The 19,409-nt window shown below is 39.6% G+C and overlaps 1 protein-coding gene across 5 annotated transcripts in view; it reads right to left on the minus strand.

Annotated features, from left to right (window-relative positions):
- The window catches only part of FOCAD (focadhesin), a 292,503-nt gene that overhangs the window by 44,813 nt on the left and 228,281 nt on the right, over positions 1-19,409 (minus strand). For all 5 annotated transcript variants that reach the window (XM_065908204.1, XM_065908205.1, XM_065908203.1 and 2 more), the window contains 7 exons: positions 18,684-18,800; positions 15,930-16,168; positions 12,134-12,223; positions 5,272-5,419; positions 3,043-3,162; positions 1,403-1,525; positions 861-938 (listed from right to left, as the gene is read on the minus strand). In XM_065908204.1, coding sequence (XP_065764276.1) covers positions 861-938; positions 1,403-1,525; positions 3,043-3,162; positions 5,272-5,419; positions 12,134-12,223; positions 15,930-16,168; positions 18,684-18,800 — 915 coding nt within the window. The remainder of the gene's footprint in view (positions 1-860; positions 939-1,402; positions 1,526-3,042; positions 3,163-5,271; positions 5,420-12,133; positions 12,224-15,929; positions 16,169-18,683; positions 18,801-19,409) is intronic.

Raw genomic sequence — 19,409 nt, forward strand, 5'->3', positions numbered from 1 at the left:
AGTAGATAATGATACTCCCACCGTATGAATTGTCATTTTCTAAGCTATGGAATAACTTATCATATGTCCTTATATTTCAAAAACAAAAACCATGAGCTCCTTGAGGGCAAGATCCATGTTTTATTAAATTACTGATATCCTAGGGCCAGTTCAGTGTGGCAAGTAGCAGTCGCTTAATAAACTTTCACTGTATGAACAAAGGAATGCCTTAAAATCACTTGTAAATTTATACATATAGATGGGCTTCCCTGGTGGTTCAGAAGGTAAAGAATTTGCCTGCAATGCAGAACACTCAGGTTCAGTGCCTGGGTTGGGAAGATTCCCTGGAGAAGGGCATGGCAACCCACTCCAGTACTCTTGCCTGGAAAATTCCATGGACAGAGGAGCCTGGAGGGCTGTAGTTCATGGGGTCGCAAAGAGTCAGACACGACCGAGAGACTAACACGTTTACTTTCTTCCAAGTCTACAGTAGAAAAGCTTTTAAAGTTTTTAAAAACTTTTAAAGTTTATAGAAAGCATAATTACATAGATATATATATTTAAACACTACAGATGCAAAGAGGAGTTTCCTATTTCCAATTTTTGAAATTTCTTAGGATCTAATTGCTTTCTTCAGGCAGAGAACTTTATGGAAAGTACATAAGTTGACTAGGTTTAATTCCTACAGCTCAAATAAAACAAGGAACAAATTTCTACATAAAGAATTCTTGGCTGAGAGCATATATAAAGATACCAGAGAGCCCAAAGTAACCATTACCAGAGCATATATCGGTCTTCCTTAGCATAATGAGATATTGGGTATTCCCTCCTTGCTGTGACTATGCACACATTTAGATGTCACCCCCATTTTTTTTTTTTACCTGCATTACATCCCCTTCGGAGCCTACCAAGGCCACCATGCCATGAAGAGCTGCCAAGCAAAGCATTGTGGGAGAGCCCTGAAATTAAAGCATCAGAAAATGTCAAGAGGGGAACAATCCTTGGGTTTGAATTTGATAAGAATTATATGACAGAGAAACCAATGGTCAACATGGTACAAAATTTGTAGGGTCAACACAACTTGCATCACTGAACTGAGGAGGGGAGCAGACTTGAATAAAGTAAACAAGTTAAAGTTGTTAGATCCCAGGTGGCTTCTTGTTATTGTTTAGTTTTCAAAACCAGAGTGCTGTTATAAAATTAAAACACTAACAAAACAGCCAGTTTAAAACAAAAACAAACAAACTACAATGGTTAACAGGATGTATCATTCATAAGGCATTACAAGTACACTGTCTCTTTCATTTGATACTGCCTATTTTTTTATGGTTAAGCTTTTATGGCAGCGCCTATAAATGGTCCAATAAAGTAGCTCTTTTTCCTTTATAAAAATATAAAATAACATGCAGGAAGTGTCTTCTACCTCTGTTAGGACAGTTTTGATCCAGGCCGGAAGCAATCTGTTCCCCAAGTCTTCAGCTTTTCCATGTCCGCACACAGACAAGCCGTGAATTACGTTTCCTAATGCCAGGGCAAAACCTGAAGTCTGTTAGAAATAAATTTTAAAGAGAGGTGAGAGAAAAGAAGACTGGCACAGATCAAGAAAGTTCATGTACAGCAAAACAAGCACTTTGAGGGGCACCTTTCCTACAGATACACTCTGTTGCCATCTGTACATCAGAGATTTAAAAACTCTAAACCAGTTTGCAGGAGAAATTGCAGCCTAATTGTAAGGAATTCAGTTTCAATGAGTGGTATATTTCAGGAAAAGAACACTGCACTAGGGACTGACTTGGGTCAAACAATCCAAATTCTAAGAAGAGAGTTAGAGTGAAAATATCAGTGTGAATCACCCAAGCCCAGTCAACCTCCAAACAAGAGGAGAAAAAGTCCTGTAATGAGTATAGCGTATGAACATTCTATATTTTGGTGTTTGCAAGATCTATTCTTCTTTTCTGATTTTTTACATTAACTTTATTTTTGTATTGAAGTATAGTTGATTTACAAGGCAAAATCTATTCTGAATGTAAGCCAGTAGGCCTATAACCATAAAATAATAACAGTAAAATACAACATAGGCTTAACACCTGGCCTGAATCCTGTAATAACCCACCATAGCCAATATTAAGACTTCGGAGAAAACTAAAACACAAATAACCAAGCAAACAAAGGAGAAACAGGGAAATTCTAGAGCATGCATAATCAGAAGGAGCATTTTTCCCCCTCCAGCTTTAAAAAAATTATGGCAAAATATATGTAACATAAAATTTACCATCTTAACCATTTTAAGTGAACAGTTAATGGTATGAAGTACATTCACAATGCTGTGTGACCATCACTCCCAATCATCTTTAGAACCTTTTTCATTTTGCAAAACTGAAATTCTATACCCATTAAACTTTAATTCCCTATCCTTCCTCCCTCAACCTCTGGCAACCACCATTCTACTTTCTATCTCTACACTTCTGATTACTCTAAGTACTTCATATCAGCAGAAACATTCAGTGCTTGTCTTTTTGTTATGGGCCTGTTTCACTCAGCATAATGTCCTCGAGGTTATCCATGTCATAGCCTATGTCAAAATTTTCTTCTTTTTGAAGGCTGACTAATATTTCAGGGGGAACATTTTAAGGGTATTTCATTTACATTCCAGTAATCTAAATTTTCCTATATATTTAGTCATGAGCAGAGATTCTCTGCCTTGAATTTGTGGAGGTTTTACTTTATTAGATTATTCTATGTATTTTTATCTTTGTGAATTTTTTTCTCTAGCCTTACATAACTCTTCTTTTCCCTACCCAGGTGCTTTAAGATTTTATACAGAGCAATAATTGGAGAGAGCAAAAAGACTTTCAGACTCACACCAAAAAAGAAAAAAATGTCTATAGGGGATAGAGAGAGAAAAAGATGTCTCTAGATACTGGCTAAAGCTGTGGATAAGAATTAGACGTTTCTCATTTCTGGGCACAAAAAAATACTTCATTAAAGTGTAATTCGGAGTAAATCAGAATTAGGACTTCAAAGCAGCCTGAAAGCCACAGAGAAAAAACCAGAAATTCCAACCTGCTGGTTGTTGTCCACTAACAGTCGAAGTTTGTTCATGATGTCTTCAGCCTCCACCGCCTCAATGATGCCAGCACTGAACGCAGATGTGCATACACAGCTGAGGGTATAGGCGAGGACCTGAGAAGAAGAGACAGCAGAAACATGGGTCTTCATGAGGGGAAATGAAAGAACACGGTTTAGTTGACACCAATACTTTCTCAAACTTATTCCTAGGATAAGGACGGGATTCGAGTATGCCCACTACAGACTGGGCACTGTTCTGCCACCTAACTTATTTGTCGCTCTTGTTATATTATTATTGTTGTTGTTGTTTAGTCACTCAGTTGTGTCTGACTCTTTGCAATCCCATGGACTGTAGACCACCAGGCTTCTCTGTCCATGAAATTTCTCAGGCAAGCACACTGGAGTGGCTGCTATTACGTCCTCCAGGGGATCTTTCCAACCCAGAAATCGAACCTGCATCTCCTGCATTGGCAGGTGGGTTCTTTACTGCTGAGCCACCAGGGAAGCTCCAACTTTTATATTTCACAACAATATTATGAGATAGGGGTTACTACCTTCTGGATAAAAGTTTTGAGGCTCAACTACACATAGCTAGCAAGTGACAGAAGTGAGATTCAAACCTGGGTCTTTAGACTAAATCAAAAAGCTCCTTCAACAGTAGAAGTAGAGTTTCATCACCAGTGGATACTGCTAATGGCCATGGATTCTGATCCAAGGTCAAACAGGAGAGGAAATTCAAAGAAGTGAAACGCTGCTACATTAAGATTCCCTAGTAGAAGCAGTGGAGCATGATGGACAAGGAAGGTAGGTTTCAGAGTTAGATAACTGTGTAAAATAGGGATAATACTATTTACTTCAGAGCACTGGTGTGTGATTTTAATATGTAAATGAATAAATAAATGAACATATTATAATCTTTTAAAAATGCTGGGAGTAGAAACAATATTTAAGTGTAAATCTAAAATTGACCACTGATTGGCTAAGTAACTTTAAGCAAGTCACTCCATCAATTTGAGCTTCCATTTCCCCAAATCAAGGTGATGCATCCCTCCCTGAGTTGGCATTTTCATGATGAATCTCTCCCTCACAAAGATGCTGTTAAGACAAAGTAGAAATGTTCGACTCCTCACACTGGTTGACACAGAATGAAAAAAGAGAGGCGGTTTCCAAGGTAGAAATTGGATAACAAAAATCAGAGGAGAGGAAAAAGCAAAACTGCTTGCTCGAGGCCTTCTAAATCAAAACATGAAGACAGACAGATGCTTCAATTTATAAAAACCTTGTTTTCCTTTATTAATCACATTGCTCCTCGCTTATGACATTTTCTCCTTCGGCTTAAAAAAATACGTAGTTTCCAATCATGCTCTTCATCGCTTTAAACATGGAAATGCGGTGCATGTCTCAGAACAAAACTTCAAGCCTCTGAGCACCAAAGAAACCCACTGATTCAACAAGGCCTATTGCTGAAAGCAGAGGAGCCCAGCCGGCGAACACAGCAGCCTTTATGCGCCCATCAATAGCTTGCGGGCAGGCTGGGGGAAATAGGATCTGCTCTAATGAGAGGGAGAATCTGGCCAGGCCAGGAGGTCGGCCCAGGCACCTCCCAGAGAGAAGAGCCTGGCGATGAGGCTTCACCTGGGCTCTCAGACACACGGGCTCAGACGGCCTGGTGGACACGGTCAACACACAGACGGGGGCCCAGCATCCCGATTCTGCACATTTTTGGCGCCATCACAGAAAAATCTTTTCATTAAGTGTGGCAAAGGGAATTTCCTCAATAATTTCTCACGCTGGCTGACATGAAAAAAAAAAAGAAAAAGAAATCAAATGCCTTTTGGATCTGTAACTTCTTAAGCTTATCCCTGGCCATTTCTTAAAGTTATATTTGGCTTGATCCTAATTCTAAAAATCTCCATTTAACCTTCCTCCAGAAATCGCAGCTTCCTTAGCCTTCTAGTGATGCTGAGTTAGGGTTCTGTATTCACTCAGGGATCTTATCTTATATGCCACATGTAAGTCTAAACTGATTTAAACAGCTGCACTATTTGAAATCCTTATGATCTAATATATAGGTTGTTTGCCATTCAGATATTCTCCTTAGCTCTGTTGAAATTGAGGAAGGATTTAGTATCAGAGTCACCAACACAGGGGAAGTAGAAAATAAGCAGCAAGAGGAAAACAAAAGCCAGCAGAGGGGAGGGAAGTGGAACCTAGGTCCCCTACCTCCTGGAAGGTTCTGCTCTGGCTCCCGCTGTCATCCAGGTATGCGGAGAGCTTCCGGAGCGAGGCTGCCACGTGAACTCGGGACCCCGTCTGGCCGCTGTGACTCATGAGGGACAGGACGAGGCCAACTCCCAGGATGCAGCCCGTGCTTGGGTGGCGAAAAAGATGAGGAGTGAAAACTACAAGAAATCCATGCCCTCGCTCTTCACTGTTCACGGGAGTCACCGATGCTCTACAACCCAAGGTGAGCTGGCTGGATTTTAACTGCGGATGGGCATACATGTGCACCGTATGAGCCCCCCACAAGGATTGTTGTTGCTGTTTAAAATCGCTCAGTCATGTCTGACTCTTTGCGACCCCACGGACTATAGCCCACCAGGCTCCTCTGTGCCTGGGGATTCTCCAGATAAGAAGATTGGAGCAGGTTGCCATTTCCTTCCCCAGGATACCCGCCATCCAAACAGGTGTCCCTGGCCCATGCCAGTGCTGCGTACCCAATGGAAAAAAATAGATGAATACATCAAATAAATACACGAAATAGTTTGATAGGCTCCTCCCTGATGGTGCAGTGGGTGGGAATCTGCCTGCCAATATAGGGACATGGGTTTGAGTCCTGGTTCAGGAGGATTCCACATGCCTTGGAGCAACCGAGCCCGCATGCTTGGAATAACCGAGCCCGCATGCTACCACTACTGAAGCCCATGAATCCTAGAACTCGTGCTCTGCAACAAAAGAAGCCCCCTCAGTGAGATATAGCCCGACTAGAGAGTAGCCCCCCAAATAAATAAATAATCTTAAAAAAGAGATCGTTTGTACAGTAATTATCCTCCAATTGAAACAAATAATTTTTTAAAAAAGAAACAGTTTGACAAACTCTATATGAGAAGGAGGTATAAAAATGAGTCAAACCAGTTCTATCTCTGCATTTAGAGAAACGCTGTGGTCCTCTCCCCACCTGTGCTGAGGGCGCTCTGATTAACTGCATAAGGAGAGAAAAGCCTAAATTTCAGGGTATGATCTGAGGACATCTGACTAATAACAGGGTGGGGAACAAACGCAAGGCATGGTTACGAGGTACTGCCAAGAGCTTCATGCTTCCTAGTCAACTTCAACAAGTGGAATTTCTGTCTCAAAGAAACTGTGTGTTTGTCTGCGCACAATGACAGTAATCCTCTTCTCCCCTCTGATCCCTCCAAGTACCACTGGGTCAGAAGAGAAAATGGACAAATGACAGGCTTGTCAAAAGTTACCCCATGTGACAATTCAATTGGAATCCTGGGCATTGTGCCCCCATCCCCTGAAAGAATACACATCCATTCAAAGAAAAGAACTGTTCTCCCAGAAAACCTCTAGTCAGTATGATAAGATAATGTGGCTTGAGGGTAATTTTTTACTCTTTTGAAAAAGTTCTTCTATCATCACTGTTCTTTTTCAAGTTGAGGAAATGCTGAGTTTTTCAGAAATCATCCTGACTCTGGTTTGGCTTGCCTCACTTCCTGATACCTGCTGCTTAAGAAGACATTCCAGGGCGTCTCTCCAATAACATATTTCAGGGTCCGTATGTTGTATGTTATGTCATTTTTCTCTTACATAGCATCTATCTCTTCAGCTGTCATCAAGACCTCACACTGTTTCTCAAACATGATAGTTACTTCCCCTGATACCTCTGGAGTTCCCACCTCTGACAGGAGATGCCTAGAAGGATGGAGAGGCTACAGGATTTGCTCAAGGTCAAGCAGAGAGTTTCCAGAAGAGTATGGACAGAAGCCAAGATTTCTTAGTCTTCCCAGACCGAAGCCAGCCCCTCTTGGCATGATGCCAGGATGGAATGCCTATGAGAAGGCAACATGTCTCAGGTGTGTTTTCCCAGGTTCTATTGCACAAAAATCTGGCATTAGAAAATCTTGTATCAAGCAGCTACTTCAGCAACACTCCAAGTCAGGCAGGACTGCTGTTTTGGCTTACATGAACGTAACAGCAAGCTCAACTAGCATAACGCATATTTTGACCAGTGAAATCAACATCTAACATCTGAACACTATGTGCTTTAGAGACAAATCACATTTCTGAAAGAGGAAAGGCTGCTGTTGATTAGAATGGATTTAAAGTCTTTGTTTTCATTTATACTCTACAGGAAAGTTTTTGGCCATCTTTCTATATTGATGAATATAAAAACCTGAAATTAAACCAAAGATATAGTTAGACAAATGTGATTAATACTTTAAAATTTAACTTTTTCTCCCTGTTTGACTATGTAACTGCTACTTTTGCTAATACTCTGTACTAATTCACTTCAGACAATTTTAATGATAAATTCTGATGAAGATTATCTTGGAGTTGATTTAATTAGTGCCCACATTCTTCACCACCCTCCATGAGGGTGGGTACCTTTTCTGTTTTTTCCCTCAATATTTGTGGCACCTAGCACCCTGCTTGACAGAGACAGGCATTCAACCTACATTTACTGAATGCTAAAGAACTGACCAGATGCAGAGTTTCAAAAGAAACTAAAGTTGAGAGAACATCTATCAAGGAAAAAAAATCCTACCTCCTCCCAAAAAAAACCCCCAGATTTGATTCTCATGTTCAGTCGGAGGCAAAATTTATGAGTGCAGGCAAAATTCACCGAATATAGCATCCAAGATTCAATCAAGAAAACCTGATTTCTATTTTTTGCCAGACTAATTTAGGGAAGAGAGGTGTCAGGTTCATGAGGAAAAAAGATGCTTCTCAAAGCTCTCTTAACTACTGGGGTTCATCCTTTTCAAATAATAGGCAGGTATCTAAGCCTTGCTATTCTGGGCACACAAAAATCTCTATCCCCCTCCTCTTTTGCCACGGGCACAAAGGTTGAAAGAAAGACATCCCAGTTTTTAGTTCACATTTGTCTAAAAATTATCACAGCAGAATTATTTTGGGGCAAGGTTATCATCCATTGGTATAATGGTTTTTAGCTGACTATATATTGGTGCCAATATAAATATGTTAGATTGCATGCATCTATTGACCTTCTGAACTGTTTCAATGTGCTCTAATTTGCTCCACCATGCAGGAAAAAGGAAGTCCTAAAGTTTCACTCCTGATGTTTCCTTCTGATTTCCGAATCTTCTATATTTTAATGTATCTTTTGTCCTAAGTCTTAAAGATTCTCCTAGGTGCTTAGTTCTCCTAGGTGCTGACAAAGGTCCTCCAAGGTGCCAACAAAGGTGCTTAGTTCTCCTAGGTGCCCACAAAGATTTTCCTAGGTGCCAACAAAGATCCGTCCAGTCAAAGCTATGGTTTTTCCAGTAGTCATGTATAGATGTGAGAGTTGGACTATAAAGAAAGCTGAGTGCCGAAGAATTGATGCTTTTGAACTGTGGTGTTGGAGAAGACTCTTGAGAGTCCCTTGGACTCCAAGGAGATCCAACCAGTCCATCCTAAAGGAAATCAGTCCTGAATATTCATTGAAAGGACTGATGCTGAAGCTGAAACTCCAATACTTTGGCAACCTGGTGCGAAGAATTGATTCCTTGGAAAAGATTCTGATGCTGAGAAAGATTAAAGACAGGAGAAGGGGATGACTGAGGATGAGATGGTTGGATGGCATCACCGATTTGATGGACATGAGTTTGAGCAAGCTTTGGGAGTTGGTGATGGATAGGGAAACCTGGCGTGTTACAGTCCATGGGGACTGGACATGACTGAGTGACTGAACTGATTGTCTTAAGTCTTAAAGATTCTCCTAGGTGCTTAGTTTAGCATTTCTATACATTTGCCTCATTCTAACTTCACTGCTCTACCAGCTCTAAACTCAGATTAACTAGGGCAGAGGTAACTCTCACATCTTTCTGTCTACTGAAAACAAAAAGGAGTTGTGTTGATGGTGTCTTAAACAGATGAAATAAATTATGTTAGATACAAATTTGAGGTTTTGACTTGCTAATATAAATCCCTTATAAGAATACTAACAAACGATGAAGAGAATTTGAGTTTTAAAGTGGTATGACCCATTATGTCAATACGTATTTGAATCTTTTATCCAAGCATATTAAAATATCACTGGCAAAAAGAAATTCTGAGTCTTAAGATCTATGCAATTCTGACATGTATGTTGCTATATCAACTGAGACATGATATATTTTGCTAAAATTAACCAGAGATGAATCTTCAATTCCCTAGTTTATTGTAGGTTATTCTGCAGATTAAGTAGTAGGCCATCTAATAATTAGTTCTAATATCAGTTAACATTTGTATAGTGCTTTGCCCTTTACAAAGCGCTATTCAAATATTATTATATTTGTAAAAGCTCAATGGTAATTAACCAATGCTCAGGTCATCGATGGATAACATGACTTGTTAGGGCTGGGAGAACTGCAATGGCCAATATATACCACTAGATGGCAGCAAAATGCAAGCGATAGGACCCCAAACACCAGGTGCTGGGTTCTCTCAGCAGGGACAGGTCCATTAAATCCAAGAAGCGTGGTGAATTTGCTTTGGGTGAATTCTATCTCTTGAGGCAGCGCTCCCAGATCTATTAACTGCCTCCAGGTAACGCTTCCAGTATTTCAGGTGAGGGAGGATCAGACTCCTGTAACCTCACTGAATGGGGGAATATTTTGTGCCATGAGCCAAGCATTCCGGTCTGCGTCGTTAGAATTTCTGTTTTGCCTTTAATGGTGGGCAATATCTGCACAACAGGGGGGGGGGGGGTAACCAACATCACACTGTCAAGTGTCAAATTGCTTTCTTTCTACTGAAATGTATTCTCCATGCTGTGCTAAGCAAGAGAAAAGTCTGACAACCTGGGTTTTCTCCTGACTCTGCCACTGAGGGGTGTGACTTTGAACCAGTGTCCTATTTGAGACTCGTTCTTTATCTGTAAACCGAAGTGATGATGATTCCTGCTTTAGTATCAATATTTAGGGCATAATCAGGGCTTCCCACGCGGCTGAGTGGTAAAGAATCTGCCTGCCAATGAAGGAGACATGGGTTCGATCCCCTGGAGTAGGAAATGACAACCCACTCCAATATTCTTGCCTGGGGAATTCCCATGGACATAAGAGCCTGGTGGGCTACAGTCCACGGGGTTCCATAGAGCTGGAGATGACTGAGCAACTAACACTTTCAAGAATAAAGAAGGGAGGTAAGAATGAAGAAATAAGAATCTTATTACTATATCATAAAAAGTTAATTTTAAAGTGAAATATGCTTAGACATATGAAGGTTTTCAATGTATAAACACCCCTCCTTTGGCTAATTCAGTTTTCTCCATGGTCCTCCCTACACTCAAACAATGTTCCTATAAACTACTGGAGACAATACATGAGAGTCACTCCTGATTGTTCCAACTAGCTCAAAGTTTAGAGCAGGCTAATCACATCCCGCCCTCCCCCCCACCCAGCTTTAAATACCCTGAGCTACAGATATGTTGAACACCTCTGGGGCCAGGCAGGAGAAAGAAGGAAGAGGGGAGGGGATGGGAGGGGAGAGAAACTTTTCTTACTCCTTGGTTGTAAAAGGCAACAACACCAACATGTGTATTACGCTCAAAAATCTTCATCAGCCCCCAAAACAGCTAAGGACCCTATCCCTTCCATTAATCATTCTCTAAAATTTGAGACTTCAATTATGCCTCCAAACTCTTTCTTTGCCCATACTCAAAACCACACGCTTAACATGTCATCTCATCTCTGAAGTGTTCAACTTTAAAGTGTGATAAAGCAGGTGCATGTCAGGGGTTCTTATCCAACCTCAGCTTGCATATGAGAGATGTCATAGCTACCACCTACTAAGTGAAGATCTGACTTCACTTACACGTGATGAAATACGTGATACCTTCAATACTTCCACCATTAACTCTTGTAAGTCTGAACTTAACAGGTGAGGTGGCATGGAGGTCACTTTAGATCTCCAGCTCTTAAAGCCCAGACATTTAAGCACTGATAATTTTGGTAAACACTGATCTGATTCATATTTGAACAGTACCCATGATAGTATGAAGTAAATGAATTAATAGATTAGAGGCTATAATAGATTATAATAGATTGGTGCTTATAATCTGTTGAGTTTCCTATTAACTTCAACCCCATAAGATCTAAACACAAGCTTCCAAAACAAAGGAAGGTCCAAAAAGGTCCAATGCAGGTTCTCATTGATGTCACTATTTCAGAAGGCATAATAAAACTGCATTTATCTTCCCACACAAACCACATGGATGAGACAAAACATTCAATGTCTCACTAAACCAGTATGTTTAACACCATTTTTTGAGGTTGTTTTCTGATTATTCTGTTTTGTTTTTGTTTTTTATAACTGGAATGAGAAAATAAATTTTAAGATATTTAGTTTAATAGACAAAATCTTTAAAATGCACAAAGTTTTTTGGGGGGAGGGGTCTATTAATAGTGAGGAGGGTGGGAATGCCTGGTGTCACCTCTATTTGTTTCCATTTTGATGCCTCTGACACTGGATTTCATAGGGAAATCTAAATTATGAGGCAAAGCCTCTCTCCGTCAAATCAAATTCAAAGAATATTTTCAACAGATCTTTAAAAAAGGTTGTCATTCTTACACATCCCCAGACAGATGTCTCATAAGATAAGTACAAGACAGAATCTAAAGTATTGGAAACTTAACGACAGCCACAAAATGACATTTGTTGCTCTGTATGGAAACAATTGTCTATTGTCCAAGTTGTCTATTTTCTGAAACATGGTTTTCAGAACAAATAAGCTTTAATTACAGATTTTTAAAAATTATTATTCTGAGTAAAGGAATTCAGGACTGGGTCCTACGAATATTTCACCATAGAATGAAACATTTTATAGCAAAGAAAGATCCAATCTCTGAGCATCAGAGAGGGAATGGAATCAACATACTTGTATTCAAGACTAGGGTCAAAGCAGCAGTTTTCCAGGGCATCCAAAGACTTCATCAGAAGAAGGTTCATCTGTTGGCTAGATATATCACTGGGTGAAGACCAAGAGCGAAAAATGAGTTATTGAAAATCATGCAACTCTCCAACATATTTACTATGCTCTTAGTATTTTACTGAAAATCATTTCATTAAAAAAACATGAAAGTAGCAACCAACAATACTGATGATGCACATATATCCCGCAGACAGAGAAACTGAGTCAAAGAATTCATTCAGTACTTAGGTTTCTGAATATTGCCATCACTTGCAAACCAATGTTTTGCATTTTCTCAGCTCATTCAAATTTTAAATCACTGAAAAACAAGAGCTCAGACCAAAAAGAATATTTCTAGGAATGCTAAGGTGACTTTCCTCAGAGGATGTACTAACCCGCTCAGCTGATACCATCAATGATCATTCCAGATCCATCTGGCACTTCTGACTTTTATGTGGTATACATGAAGGTTTTCCAGTTCTATTCTTTTTTTTTTAAGGAGGCGGACAAAAACCTGGCCCTTTATTTTTCTGCCTTTATAAAGTAATTGATGTGGATTTTGTAATTGTGAGAACTATGAGAACTTAGTGAGAACTATGACTTCTAGGGTAAAATGAAACTTAAAAGGTAGCTCTATGTTTGTTTTTTCAGGCAGAGTTGTGGGCTTCATCACCGACACTTTATTATCAAGGGGTCCCTGCATTTCAGCTCTCTGGCTGCAGTCTTGGACCATGCTGAGTGGAATGCAGTCCTTGGAATGCCAGCCAGCCAGAGAGCACTTTAAGTAATATCCTCTCCAACCAAGACTATAGTGGTTTTGCCTGGGGTGAAGGATTACATTTTGTGATGAGAAAACACGCACATGAGCACACACAATTTTAATAGTTTTAACTAAGTAAGTCTTATAGATGTTCTCTGGAGCAAAGCGTACTTAAATATCCTAAACAAATGCTAAAGAGGCTGAACTATTAATAGAATCCTCTGGTAGTTATGACAGAAACAAGCTTTGGAATAATACGCTTTTCTGAATAAATTCTAGACTGGAATTGAAATTCAGGAGATTTTTCATAAGCCTTAGCAAGAAAAAAAAATGGATTGAATGTCAAAATTCTTTTACACAAAGTGATTTTTCATTTTTGAGACCAAGATATTGTCCTGATCCTGTTGTCCTAAGGGGCCATTTTGGGCCACTTATTTGATGTCATTGATTATTCAGAGTTGCTGCTGCTGCTGCTGCTGCTAAGTCGCTTCAGTCGTGTCCGATTCTGTGTGACCCAATAGATGGCAGCCCACCAGGCTCCCCTGTCCTTGGGATTCTCCAGGCAAGAATACTGGAGTGGGTTGCCATTTCCTTCTCCAATGCATGAAAGTGAAAAGTGAAAGTGAAGTCGCTCAGTCGTGTCTGACTCTTAGCAACCCCATGGACTGCAGCCCACCAGGGTCCTACGTCCATGGGATTTTCCAGGCAAGAGTACTGGAGTGGGGTGCCATTGCCTTCTCCATATTCAGAGTTAGTAGCCCTCGAAACACTAGAGTTTTGGAAAAATAGAAATTTTCTCCAAAAATGTCATTACCTAGTAAAGACTGTCATTATCTAGTAAAATATTTATTAGTACCAAAAGACAAATATTTCAGATTCCCCTGCTCTATGAAATTAGGACCTCCCTAATTCACTTCTTAATTCTATGAAATGGGGGCTTGCCTGGTGGCTCAGTTGGTAAAGAGTCCACCTACAATGCAGGAGACCATCTGAGATGCAGGAGACCCAGTTTCAATCCCTGAGTCAGGAAGATCCCCTAGAGAAGGACATGGCAACCCACTCTAGTATTCTTGCCTTGGAAATTCCACGAACAGAGGAGCCTGGTGGGCGAGTCCAGGCGTTCACAAGAGCTGGACATGACTGAGCAACTAAAACCACCACCACTGTGAAATAGTGAGGTGGAACCATGAATAACTACATTAATGTCTGCAGTACTAAAACACCAACCAGAAGGAGAATGCTATCAAATGCAGGATCATATGGCAAAGGCAAAATCTGCAGTTACACCGTGGGCTCTCTGCCAGAGAAACGGTTTTCTGGTGTCCTCCTCCAGGGTTTCCTGCAGATGCAGGCAAGTCAGCATTAGGGGTGGAAGGCAACTTAAGAACCAGGGAAGGATGCTTTAGGAGAATCACTGTAGGTTTCTCCAGGTAGTAAAATTAAATTAACCACACTGCAAGTCTGTCAAGCCCTAAAACCAGGAGCATCTCCTCCTAAACTAAAAAGAAGAGAGTGAGAGCCAGGACAGGATGAAATGAGTTGTCTGGAATTAAAAACTGCCATGGCTCATTTTTAGTTGCAAAACATGTAGCTTGAAAAGATACTGAAGGGAGAACATGAACACAGATGGTGAAGAGACTGCCATTTGTAACACAGAAACAAAGGGGGGGGAGTCACTCTCAAGTTTTAAGTCTTTAAAAATACTTTGTGTTCGACCACTCACACACAAGATATATAACAGTCCATTCGTATGCAAAGGGCAGCTTCTTATTTGTGTCCAGAACGAGGCCTGTGTATACTAATACTGGTGAATAGAATAAAATGAGTATTCTGGAAATGTTTCATTTATGATCACAAAGACTAAGCCTATCTTCCCAAATATTCCATAGATGTTTCCAAGGGCTGAAAATGATCATCGGAAATAGAGTATTTCCCTAGATCCACAGCAGTTCTCATAAAGGTTTCACATACTGATGTTTGCACAAAACTATGGGAATTAACAAATGTAAACTTAACCACTGATTTCAAACAGAAATCTAAATATAGCATAATGTCATCCAATTTACCACATCAACACCATTTCCTGCCTTTGGACAGATGGTTTCTGCCAGCTAGGGAAGCATCAGGACTGCTAACATCAGAATAGAATGCCTCTCCCCACCGGCCCTACTATTTCCAATGGAGGAAAACGGGGCTGAAATTCCAAGTCAGTGACATCTAAAGATTTATGATCTTCAAATATTCATGTTGTACCACACTACCATCAATCTGGATATAGAAAATTCTAAGATCAGTTATAAAATAAAGAATAAATATAATGAACACCAAAACTAAAGTCGACTCATGCACAAGGGAAATTTTTCACTAGTGGAATTTTCCACCTGGGTCTTTGATACTCTATTAGCTCCATTCAAGAGTAAAGCTAGCAGTCTACAAATGAGCAATCAAACTGAATAAAGCACCCAGTATAATATGCACAGATTAAGACTCTTTAAGGATTACTAAGATGTAGCCAGGGCACAGCATAAAAGTAATACTTAAAACCGGGTACATGCAGTTCTCAGGTGATTCAGCGATGCCCGCACCCTCAGGCACAGGGCTACCCCAATCTTTCTCCCATTTTATAGTGATATCAATGAATGAGCAGTCATTTTCACCCTTATAAACCAGAAGGAAAAGATGCTTTTTAAAATTTATAGCACCATATGATTAGACTTTCCTCATGTCTATTACACAGGGCTTTCATCTAAGCATGAAATGATTTTCAAGTAATCAATCACTTTTAAAAAAAAGCAACCCTTAAAACATATGAATATCTGTGATGGTATTTGAGAGAGACAAATTCATTCATAAAAGAGAAAAAAGGATCAACATGCTCAGCTTGAAAAGTTTAGCACCACAAATAGCTCAGATATAAGGTATGTGTGTGTGTGTGAGAGAGAGAGAGAAATCAATCACCTAAGTCACAAAGAGGAAAGAGAGGAATATTTTAATAAACTGTACCTGAGTTTCTCCTCACACAAGCGAGAGAGAAACATCCCCAGTGCAAGGCCCATGTGGATTTGCACGGCTTGAGACTCATCAGCGCTTGGTTTCCCAGGTAACCTGGCAGTCAGCATGCTCAGGATTTCCTCAACCTTCTCTTTGCAAGAGATAATGAAAACTGGCACAAGGGAGGACAAAGCCGTGGCGGCCGCGGAACGGGCAATGGCACTGGCCGTGTTTTCACCGGAATAGGATTTCTAGGACATGCCAGAGAGAGAAAGCAAGGGGTTGGCTTCTGGTTTAAAACATGAGGGCAACATACCTATCACGAAGCACGACACAATACAAGCTTCTCCTAAACCCACCCTCGCCACTCCAAAAAAATTATTAAAAAATAAATCTATCTCTGTGTTTATCTCCAGGCTACCTTTTTACTCTTAGGAAAACAATCTGCTGCTAAGCCATTGGTCAACTAATAATATCCTTTTAAATTTGAAAAAAAAAACAAAAACAAACAAAAAACAGTGTCTCCTTTTAATGGGTGTGAATTCCCTCGCTATAGAGCCTGAAACAATTTCAGTGTTTTGAAAGCTCACATGAGTATATAATGAAAAAGCTCCAAGTGAAGCTATCCAAGCTTGGAGAAACCACCGAGTCACATTATACATGTCCAGGAAGCCAGGAGTTGTCTGGGAGAGAGAAAAGGGGTTAGGGTGGGGGCAGTTCAAGTTTAGTTACAGAAGGATAAGTGTAAGTATAGCACAGGGAGCTATTGGCGGATCTCCCAAAAATTTTGGTGGGAACGTTTCCCAGTAGATGGATTATTTCCTACAGGGGGTTAATTCCTTTTAATTAAAAAGGAAGTTGAAATCCTAAAAGCCTCTGGTTACAAAGCAATAACCAGCTATTCAAAATGAAACGGAGAGCCCTATAATGCTCCTCTCCTATATGTAATTATGGGAAAAGAAATGAATAACAGCCCTAATAAAATGACAGGGCAGCTGAATCTGAACAGCTTGTACAAGAATCCTGCGTTAGAGAGTTCCACCAGACATTATATACATTTATCAATATGTCTCAAGTGAGGAAGAAAGCCCGTTGATCATTCCTGAGTATTACCCACTTCAAATTTGCAGACACACAATAAAGACTGTGTTGTCCCTTGCAGTCAAAACACATTAAAAAGTGTTTTTAATTCTATCCTCATTTGCTCTCTAAGCTTTAGTCCTTTAAGGATAAAAAGCAAACATGTGCTAAGGGATTCTTTAGGTTAATACAGCGCTATTATAATGACAATGCTACTTAAAATGACCCAGCTGCTAGGACAAAGGAAATAAAGGAAGTGGCTTTTGAAACAGCCACTTTTGAAGAAGTATAATAATGCAAGACTTACAAAGGTAAGGGGCAACCTGGAGCTGCCTAGTAAAGACATTATTTTTACTGGTTTGTAAGAACTAAGTAGCGCTATTAGAAATCTAATAGATAACTTGTCTTGCCGCATATTTGAAGCATATAGCTACTGCAAAGACCTCCATGTAAGCTAACAAGTTTTTCATCCATCATTAAAGAAATAAGAACACTTCTGACAGAAAACAAATTATCATAGAGAAAGTACTTCTTTGAGCAAAGTCTATTTTCAAATATAATTGTATGTTATCTAGTAAGTAATTTTTTTTGTTCTCTAGTCAGAAAGCTGGATCCTGAGCCTCAGCCCTAGACAGATACACACCAGGTCCTCTCAGGGGCAGGAGGACAGAGGCACACAAAATGCTGCACAAAGAAGACCTAAGGCGATGAGGTTTCAGGCTAAATTCATGATCTTAGCAACAGTTCAGGACTTATGCTATATTTTTATTCAAATCAGCTATAATTCTCTGCTACTCAGCTGATTGTCCCATGATCCCTATAATTCCCTAAGCACTGGATAGTGATAAGGTAGAACCAAAATAATTCCATGCAGATACAGAATTAGAGCATGCACAACAGCTAGTTAAGGGAAACGAAACCTAAACCAACAAAGCGTGTTTTCAATTTGCTTCAAATCTTAGCATATAAGCATGAAGAAAGAGAATGACTTAAGTAACAGGTGCTTTTATATGATCAACAATATTATTTGGTATTTATAGAGCATTTTGCCTTTCCATTTTCCCATAAATTATATAACTGGATCCTCACAATCTTTTATAAAGTTGGCAAAGCACTCATTTTTACCTTCACTTTACAGGAAGGGAAAAAAGAAGATGACAAGTTAAGTAGCTGTCAGGTCAACGGTCACAAAACTAATAAGAGGTGAAGTTGGGGCTACAATCACTGCAGATAATACTGCTCAATAATCTCCATTTATGAACAAGGACACAAAGGGCCAGACCAATGAACTGAACTTCCTGTGGTCACACATCCTGAAATGAAAAAAACTGACAAGAAACTTAGGATCCTCCATATTCAGCCAATGTTTATTTTGCTTCAACACTTGCCTCTGATTATACATTAACATAACTTAGAAAGCTTCCAAAATGTTGATGCCCAGGACACATTCCAAAGTATTTAAATCAGAAGTGAGGCCTACACATCAATATCTCATATATATATACACATATATATATTTATTTATTTAAAGCTCCTCAGGTGATTCTAATGTACAGTCAAGGTTGAGACTTACATCTAATGTATAGCTAAGGTCAAGATTTACATTATATCATAGATTTCATGTGAACAATTGATACTAGAATCAACTCTTGAGTTTCTAAATTATTTTTTGTTTCTTAAACTTACATGATAAAACGAGGAGAAAAATTGTCCTCTGGGCTGGTAGTGGCTATCAACAATGACCAGAAGAGTATCAAACACCATGGTAACCCAATCTTTCACTGACAGGAAATGAGGCTGAACCTGCAGATGAAGGAAAACATGAAATGATAATGGGGAAAAAAGAAAAAAACCTAACCATTGTTTCTAGATCCAGGGTACAACTTCCTTCTGTATAAAAGAATGAAGAGCTATTATTAAAAACGAAACTTCATCTGCCAGGACCGCACGAAGCAAACAGGTATTTGACAAATACACATCCTCACCTGCACCTCCACGTGAATAAAGTTTACCCTTCAGACAAAAACGTAGCAGAGGTGAGAGGATGGGGGCTGCAGAACAGAACATCTGAGAGTTTCTTACAGTGCTCCTGTGTCCAGTGAGGATAATATGGAAGTTTAAAGGGAGAGATGTGCAGGGAAGGCAAATCAAACCTTCCATTTCTGACTTGTCATTTCAATAAAGCAGCCAACAAAAATGTTTTGACCACATCTAGCTTTGCTGCTTATTATCACTATATTTATCATTCATGAATCATCACAACAAATGCCTAGTCAAGTAGATATGAAAACATAAATGATCTTCAGTTTGGAAAAGAAGAAGAAAAAGAATGAAAAAACAAACACAACAGCAACAAAACCCAACTCAATAAAAAGAGAATTTGGTTTTAAAAATCATTCATGACAACAGATG

This window comes from Muntiacus reevesi, chromosome 17, assembly GCF_963930625.1.
Source record: "Muntiacus reevesi chromosome 17, mMunRee1.1, whole genome shotgun sequence".
In the NCBI taxonomy this organism is placed as follows: domain Eukaryota; kingdom Metazoa; phylum Chordata; class Mammalia; order Artiodactyla; family Cervidae; genus Muntiacus; species Muntiacus reevesi.